This window comes from Lactuca serriola, chromosome 7 (genome assembly GCF_051521515.1).
Source record: "Lactuca serriola cultivar US96UC23 chromosome 7, Lser_US96UC23_V15, whole genome shotgun sequence".
NCBI classification, from domain to species: Eukaryota; Viridiplantae; Streptophyta; class Magnoliopsida; order Asterales; family Asteraceae; genus Lactuca; species Lactuca serriola.
In genome coordinates this window covers 194,494,295-194,503,690 of record NC_136414.1, presented here as the reverse complement: position 1 = coordinate 194,503,690, position 9,396 = coordinate 194,494,295, and the positions used below count along the sequence as shown (strand labels likewise).

The 9,396-nt window shown below is 31.0% G+C and overlaps 1 protein-coding gene and 1 long non-coding RNA gene across 2 annotated transcripts; both read left to right on the top strand.

The window, feature by feature from the left end:
- The first annotated feature begins 2,346 nt into the window (after positions 1-2,346).
- Positions 2,347-4,091, top strand: LOC145062652 (uncharacterized). Its single transcript, XR_013687649.1, has 3 exons — positions 2,347-2,740; positions 2,823-3,591; positions 3,704-4,091. It is a non-coding gene; the product is annotated as an uncharacterized LOC145062652 (long non-coding RNA).
- On the top strand, positions 4,092-6,405 carry LOC145064684 (uncharacterized). The gene is made up of 7 exons (XM_079012086.1): positions 4,092-4,354; positions 4,434-4,557; positions 4,644-4,868; positions 4,979-5,104; positions 5,188-5,328; positions 5,418-5,642; positions 6,166-6,405. The coding sequence occupies exons 1-7, from the start codon at positions 4,092-4,094 to the stop codon at positions 6,340-6,342; spliced, it is 1,281 nt and encodes a 426-aa protein (XP_078868212.1). The 3' UTR covers positions 6,343-6,405.
- The last annotated feature ends 2,991 nt before the right edge of the window (positions 6,406-9,396 follow it).

The window sequence follows — 9,396 nt, the reverse complement described above, 5'->3', positions numbered from 1 at the left end:
AAACATAGATAGCTTTTTGTATATATATATATATATATATATATATATATATATATATATATATATATATATATATATATATATATATATATATATATATACAGTAATTGGTTCTAATGATGCATATGTTTGTATGTAAGTTTGTGTTATGTATAACTCAGTGAAAACAAAGCAATAGAAGTATAATCAAGTTGTGAAAAAAATTAAATGAAAAAAAATGATATTTGACCCTTGAAAAATAAAAAAATAAAAAAAAGATTGTAGATAATCTGTAGGTAAATACCTACGGATTACCTACAGATAAAGGTTATCTGTAGGTAATCCGTAGGTATTTACCTACAGATTATCTACGATTCTATTTTTATTTTTCTATTTTTCAATAGTTAAATGTCGTTTTTTTGTTTTATTTTTTTCACTACACAATTATACTTTGATTGGTTCATTTTCACAAAGTTATTACATACAAACGTATGTATATATTATGTTTAGAATATAATGTATTTGTTTAATAATGTTAATGTGCCTTAAGAATAAACATAAATAGCTTTTGTATACTATATATACAATAATTGGTTCTAATGATGCATATGTTTTTATGTAAGTTTGTGTTACGTATAACTTGGTGAAAACAAAGCAATCAAAATATTATTATTTGTGAAAAAATAAACGAAAAAAACGACATTAGACCCTTAAAAATAGAAAAATAAAAAAAAGACCGTAGGTAATCTGTAGGTAAATACCTACGGATTACCTACCGATTAAAGTAATCGGTAGTTAATCCGTAGGTATTACCTACAGATTACCTACAGTCTTTTTTTTTATTTTTCCATTTTTTAAGGGTCTAATGTCGTTTTTTTCGTTTAGTTTTTTCACAACATAATTATACTTTAATTTGCTTGTTTTCAACAAGTTATACATAACATAAACTTACATACAAACATATGCACTGTTAGAACCCATTACAGATTTAGAACTTTTTATATATAAATCAAAGGTATTTTCTATACACAAATATAAATTAGTACACACATTAACATATACACCATATGTATGTATTATGTTTAGTATATCATGACATTTTTTTAATGATGTTAATTGTGGCTTAGCAACAAACATAGATAGTTTTTTGTATATTATATATATACAGTACTTGGTTCTAATGATGCATATGTTTGTATGTAAGTTTGTGTTATGTATAACTTGGTGAAAACAAAGCAATAGAAGTATAATAAAGTTGTGAAAAAAATTAACTGAAAAAAAAATGATATTTGACCCTTGAAAAATAGGAAAATAAAAAAAGATTGTAGGTAATATGTAGGTAAATACCTACGGATAAAGGTAATCGGTAGGTAATCCGTAGGTATTTACCTACAGATTACCTACGGTTCTATTTTTATTTTTCTATTTTTCAATAGTTAAACGTCGTTTTTTTGTTTTATTTTTTTCACAACACAATTATACTTTGATTGCTTCATTTTCACAAAGTTATTACATACAAACGTATGTATATATTATGTTTAGAATATAATGTATTTGTTTAATAATGTTAGTGTGCCTTAAGAATAAACATAAATAGCTTTTGTATACTATATATACAATAATTGGTTCTAATGATGCATATGTTTGTATGTAAGTTTGTGTTACGTATAACTTGGTGAAAACAAAACAATCAAAATATTATTATTTGTGAAAAAATAAACGAAAAAAACGACATTAGACCCTTAAAAAATAGAAAAATAAAAAAAAAAGACCGTAGGTAATCTGTAGGTAATACCTACGGATTAACTACCGAAAACGACATTAGACCCTTAAAAATAGAAAAATAAAAAAAAGACTGTAGGTAATCTGTAGATAAATACCTACGGATTACCTACCGATTAAAGTAATCGGTAGTTAATCCGTAGGTATTACCTACAGATTACCTACGGTCGTTTTTTTAATTTTCTATTTTTTAAGGGTCTAATGTCGTTTTTTTCGTTTAGTTTTTCACAACATAATTATACTTTAATTTGCTTGTTTTCAACAAGTTATACATAACATAAACTTACATACAAACATATGCACTGTTAGAACCCATTACAGATTTAGAACTTTTTATATATAAATCAAAGGTATTTTCCATACACAAATACAAATTAGTACATACATTAACATACACACCATATGTATGTATTATGTTTAGTATATCATGACATTTTTTTAATGATGTTAATTGTGGCTTAGCAACAAACATAGATAGTTTTTTTGTATATTATATATATACAATACTTGGTTCTAATGATGCATATGTTTGTTAATGATGCATATGTTTGTATGTAAGGGTTGAAGGTTGGGCATAATAAAAAGAAGAATTAGGAACAAAGCAAGGGTTGAAGGTTCAATCGTCAATGAACATCTAGTGAATGAAATCGCTACCTATTGTTCTTTATATTTTGCCCCCACGGTTGAGACACACCATAATCAAGAGCCACGAAATTTTGCACCACAACATGACAACTCTTCAAGTGGAGATATATTAAGCGTATTTGCCTTTCCATCAAGAAGATTACATGAAAAGGGTGGAAAGAAAATACTCTTGAAACATGAAGAACTTCACAAAGCACACACTTACATCCTACTAAGCTGTGCAGAAGTTGCCCCTTTCATCCCAGAATTTGATCGAGCAGCCCAAGCATCATATCAAAATGAACCAATTTCAGTACTTAGAGATAAATACTTTGCAGAATGGTTTAAATACAAAGTAAGTAAAACCAATTCAATCATACTTGTTAATTTTTGTGTTTTTTTCAAGAAACATTTTGCATATATGCTCTTTAATGTAGGTAACGAGGGACTCAACTGATGGAAGTGCTAAACATTTAGAACCTTTAGCAAATGGCCCCTCGAACAATGCTCGGTCTTACAACGGCTACTTTGTAAATGGTTATAAGTTCCACACACAAGAATATGGTAAAGGACGTGCAACAAATAACTATGGACTATGCGTGAGGGGGGAGATATATAATGGCGAAGAGTCAGACTACTACGGATTATTGGATGAGATCCTAGAGATTGACTATTATCGCATTGGGCGCTCGACTGTTGTGCTATTCAAATGCACTTAGTTTGATAATATCCGCGGTGTAGTAGTTAACAAGAATAAATTGGTTGATGTTAAACCTACGTCTCGTATTCAAACTAATGACCCTTTTTGTTTGGCATCACAAGCGGAACAAGTATTTTATACACCATATCCTGCGGTGACAGATGAATTAAAAGATCTTTGGGCGGTTGTCAAGACAAAACCAAGAGGGGTATATGAAGTCACCGAAGCTGAAACGGAAGTTGCGCTTGATGGAAGCACTGAATCAAATGGAGTCTTTCATCTTGATGAACGGTTTGAGTTACCGAATGAAGTAAATGTTAGTGAACGTTTGAGCCTAGCGTCAAATAGAACTAACTTTGAGAAAATATCTTCCGATGAGAGTGAGGGTTCTGAAGCGGAAAACCAAGAAGATGATACAGATGAAGATGATAGAGACGAACCAGTTTATTTTAACTACTATGATCCAGATGAGGACGAATGTTAGGAAGTTTGTTTTATGTTATATGGTATATACACTTTAATATATTTGTTATCTTGTTTTACTTTTAATTTATAATATGGTATGTTATTTTTCATTATCATCTAACATATTTGACTATTTTTGTTATATAAATGCAGCATGTCGGATAAAAGCCTAGCACGTAACCTTTTTCCGGTTCGTCCTTCGTCGGGTGGTAGGCCATCGTCTTTGCCTGACCGTAGTGGCCTTCAACGCATCCCTCTTACAGGTGGTTCTCTACCAGGAGCCAGGTCATCACCTTTGCCTGATCCTAGTGGCCTTCCACGCATCCATCTCACAGGTGGTTCTGTACCAGGAGCCAACTCATCACCTTTTCCTGATCCTAGTGGCCTTCCACGCGGTGGTTTTGTATCGGGAGCCAGGTCATCGCCCAGCCCTAATGGCCTTCCACGCATCCCTTTGTCGAGTGGCCTTTCACGCACTTCAGTTAGGACAACAAGGTCAGGATTCTCAGGGAGTAGTAGCATGGGTGACATAAATACCAACATGGGCTTGACTGATGCTATAGCAGATACAAGGGTTGTACAGAATGTTGGGAATGGTATTGCATATGGTTATGAGATGACAGGCAACAATGAAGACCCTGCTAGTGATTTTTTCTATAATGGGCCTGAGCATGGGCATGTGTCTATGCATGAGCCTGAATCACCAATGGTTCAGACGCCCCATTATTCGGGTACACATGGTGGATCAAATGATGTAGATTCGAATGGCTCTCATAGGCCATTTATCACACGAAAGGGGTACAAGTAAGTCTTTTTTTAATTATTATAAATTTACTATTTTTGATGTTATAATTATCCTTATATGGTTATTTCAATATTGTAGGTTTGGGAGACAAAGTATTCATCGAGCGATCGTAAAGATATTTTGGCAGTCTATAAATGAACCTTGGATTACTTATAAAAAAATTCCGAAGGAAGTTGTCACTCAAATGTTTGAGCGTTTTAGGGTAATATATCAATTATTTATTTTTATTATCTATTTCTCATTCACTGTTATTTTGCATTTTAAACTTTTACTTTTTATTTTTTACAGACTCAATACCGGTGGGATCCAAATGAAGAAGGGTTAATTCGTGAAGGTTTTGAGAATACAGTGAAAGATCGCTACAGGGGTAGAATGAGGGATGCTAGGGAAGCATCGGTAAATTCTGCAAGAAAAGCTGGCCACGTTATCGCAGAGATTAATGATAACTTTGAGATTCTTGCAAATTACAATCCTCCTGAAATACATATAGATATTTGGCGACGTTTGTGCAGGGCAAGGAATCTAATACATTATTGCTTATTTTGTTGTTTTTTATTTTGTATTCTAATTATATATATATATATATATATATATATATATATATATATATATATATATTACAGAAATGGGACACGGATGAGTGGAAAAAGTTGTCCAAAAGCGGAAAAAACAACCGTAACACTGATTCTGGGGGGGCAGCCAGACATACGGGTGGTAGCATTGGATGTGAGGAGCATCGTCTTAAATTGGTAAATAATTCTAATTATTGATTTTAGTGATACATTTTTCTTTCAACACTAATTATATCAATTATATTGTGTCGTTTATATAGAAACAGTTGACAGGTGAAGACCCCTCATTCATTGATCTTTATTATAAGACACATCTTACCGCCGAATCAAAGAAAATATATTTTGGGGGCGATAAAGAGGCACAAGTGGATTTTGTGAATGAGACATCTAGAGTGGCAATCGTAAGTTGTCTTTATCTTTTTATATATTTACTAATATTAGTTTTTACTTTTTAGTACAATAACAAAAACTTTCTTTTGGTATGTTGTAGGAATCATATAACACAGCCCTATCTCAAAAATATGGTGATGATACGACTCAACATAATGTGAATGATCCTGAATTGTGGACCCAAACACAATTGCTTAGGAAAGGCGGGAAACAAAAAGGTCCTATCTATGGGGCAGGATACTCGGATCTTCACTTTCTGATGACGGGTGCATATTCTTATGAGTCAACTTCAGCTTCTGCTGACTTTGCAAAGTCACAACAGGAGGTACTATTATTTACATAATATATTATAGAGAAAAAAATCAAGTAAAGAGGTACTTAATATGGCTGAAAAATATATGTTCATATTGGTAAGGTACATTGTTGTCACGGGTGAAAATTAAAATATGTTGTCATTATTAATATTAGGTAAAGTGCATTGTTATTATGGTTAAAAATGATACTTTTTTGCTATTATTAAATTAGGTAAAACAAAATACTATAATGGGTGAAAATTATAGTATGTTGCTATTATTGATATTTGGTAAAGTAAATTGTTGTTATTGATAATAATTTAAATATATTGATATAATGGATTGGAAATGTAAAGTACAATGGTATAATGGATAAAAATATAGTATGTTATTAATATGCATATAAAAAGTTATTATTATGGATGTTAAAAACAATGTATATTTTTATTACTAATAGTGTGTTTTTATATTGCATTAAAAGTAAAGTACATTGCTATCATGGTTTAAAGTTTAATTACATTTACTAACTGCATGTGTTTGTCTTGCTATATTTAGGTAAATGAGTTGCGACAAAAAATGTCAAACATGGAACAAGCCATGGAAGAAAAGCAAAGTGAAATGAATTTGCAAATGCAACAAATGCGAAATGAAATGGAATTGCAAGTGCAACGACAATTGACGGCCTTTATGAAACAAATTAATCCTTCCGATAATCCACCAAGTAGTTCTTAGTTTTTGTTTTAGAACTCTAAATTAATGTTATGTTATTGACTTCTTAGTTTTTGTAATGGTATTTTGAGTATTTGAATGTATGAATGACATGTTAGTGACTATTTTAATGGTAATGAATGTAATGGTATTTGACTATTATTTTAATTATTTATTTGGTTTTTTTAGCAGAAAATTTGGATATTTTTTAAATTATAATTCTGTACGAATTATAAATTTAATATAGCAATAAAAACTGGTAAAAAGCTCATAGAAAATCTGTAGGAAATAAATATTCAGGAAATAAAATCCAATAAAATCTGTAGGTATTCTGTAGGTAAAGTAGTTGGTAGGTATTCTGTAGGAAAATTAGTTTGTAGGTAATCCGTAGGTAAAGTAGTTGGTAGGTATTCTGTAGGAAAATCAGTTTGTAGGTAATCCGTAGGTAAAGTAGTTTGTAGGTATTCTGTAGGAAAATTATTCCGTAGGTAAAGTAGTTGGTAGGTATTCTGTAGGAAAATTATTTCGTAGGTAATCCGTAGGAAAATAATCCGTATGTATTTTGTAGGAGTTCCGTAGCTAAATAACCCGTAGGTAATCTGTAAGTATTCCGTAGTTAATGAATTCTGTAGGTATTCCGTAGTTAAATTTGTAACAGAATATTCCGTAGGAAATCCGTAGGAACGTGTGTAGCTAATTTGTAGGAAAAAATTACCCACGGGGTTTTTCCCTACAACCCGTTTTTTGTAGGAAATCTGTAGATAATGCCTTTTTCCTACGGATTTCCTACCAATTCTGCTGTAGGTAATTACTTAGTTTTCTAGTAGTATATATATATATATATATATATATATATATATATATATATATATATATATATATATATATATATATATATATATATATATATATATATATATAATGCATACACCTGCATATACACACTAAACATAAAGTTGTTAAATTGTTTTATAATTTCTATTTTTGTAGGAAAAACTCGATGCTTTTTAGTCCTTTGTCTAGATATCGGAATGACGTATATTCTTGATTTTTTAATGCATCCTAGTCATACAAATAACCATCCCCTTACCTTTATTATTAGTATTTTCCGAAGAAATATACATGGACAAATGCAATAGTATGATTTATATATCAATTTATTTTATGGTGGTTAAAATAATTAATTGTGAATTAATTGAAGTGCGACAAACAAAAAGAGCTGTGAATGTGGTTTTATAGTTATTATTAAACATATGCTTGAGTTTTTTGAGACCATTCAACAGAAATTTGAAACTATAATAAGTGTTTTGAATATATTTTAAATATCAACCTTCTGTTTTGTATGTATACATTTATGTAATTTGTTTATTTTGTTTTCAATTTTGGAGTATGAATAAGTTTGCTTCAACTGATCAAATTGAAAATACGGTCATAAAACTACTTTCGACTTTAATTAGCAAAGAGTTAGAGAAACAACCATAACTCAGTAATAGACTAATTTTAATATCAATTTCTTGTGTTACATCCTATTACAACATTGTACTTTAAGAATTATTGTAGTGAATTATTTTGGATGTTGTTTAAGCAAATGCACTTATAAAAGCATAAACAGGAGTGTAGAACAACATGGATGTATGTGATGATATCTTCAACTAAAATGTATACCTGTAAATTGTAAATTGGAACAAATATACTATAAATTCTATAATTTTTTGTTATTTGTATGATGGTGTGGTTTATTTTAAACTGTGAATTTTTGTTTAATAGTGCGATTTTATGTAATGGTTATTTTTGTTTAATAGTGTGTAACTATTTAATGGTGCTAATACTTTAATGATGCGTTAAAGGTTTAATGGTGCGAAGTCAATTAATGTGCATTTTTTGTTTAATAGTACGTAATTATTTAATTGTGCGAAATATTTTTGACGTGGGTTAGTCTTAATTGGTGCGGTGTATAGATCTTCAAAAAGGTGTTTATTGGTGTGGTTATTTTATGTTTTGGTATGGTTAAAGAAACCGCATCATTGAATAATTTAATGATGCGTAATTAAACAATTTAACCTGTAGTAGTAGTGAGATATGCCACTTCAATTCTAGTTTTTCTGTTCTATTTGCTCTCCCTAATTTAATATTGTAAATGGATGGTTCTCACTATTCTTTTTTGGGGTTGATATTTGAACCATTTATAAAATCTCATTGTAACTATAAACCATTCCGAAATTAAATAAACAGATTTTTAGTGTGAATGTAGACATAATATTCAATACTAGTAGTATATTCGTATGAACCACAGAATCTGTATGTTCTTTATTTCTGGTTACATTATTACATATATGTATTTGCCGTTCAAAATCCTAACAAATTCATGAAAATTGCGTAAGGTAAACTTTGCTTACCATTTTATTCTTATTCTTGTTTAAATCATTAGAAAAAAAAAGGAGCTGATTCTTTCACTGATTTTTTTTATTCATCCACATAATTTGTTACCTAATGGACGGTTATACCCTTTATTTAAATAGATAGTGTGTTTTAGATTTTAATTATTACACGTCTTCTTTTATGCGCCTCAACCAATTAACACTCCTTCTTCCTCATGACGTTCCTTCCTACTTTGGTACTTCAATCTTCAGCCAACGTATACGTTTTGCAATCTTCGTCCCTGTAAATGTGTTGAAGGACCAAAATGCAGTGATCAGAGAGTCCACGTTTCTTAACACGACTGGTTAGTAACATATTCCCGTCACCGGTCACTCGACTATAAGGTTTACATTTACCGGGAAGACAGCCGTCCAGAACCGCATCATCAGAGCTCCGGAATGCTGTCACGTAAACTTCACAAATAACTTCTCGTCCGACTTGGTAATTTCACACACTTTTGGTTCGAGAAAGTCGGGTTCCTTCAAGACCAGTGTACTGGTAATGGATCTGAGAACATGGAGAAAAGGAAAAGTCCGCTGGAAAATTGAAAACTGAATGGAAATCACGAGGAAACGGAGGATATACGAATTGGGTTCATAGGAGCAACATGGGTTCGGAGGGGAAAAAGTGACGAGCAGTTGCCGGCTGTATTCCGTTCCG

Coding starts and splice junctions, on each gene's coding strand:
- LOC145064684 (XM_079012086.1), top strand. CDS start 4,092: ATGGGCTTGACTGATGCTATAGCAGATACAAGGGTTGTACAGAATGTT. Junction 4,869..4,978: donor TTTGGCGACGTTTGTGCAGG/GCAAGGAATCTA, acceptor TATATATTACAG/AAATGGGACACGGATGAGTG. Junction 5,643..6,165: donor TTGCAAAGTCACAACAGGAG/GTACTATTATTT, acceptor TGCTATATTTAG/GTAAATGAGTTGCGACAAAA.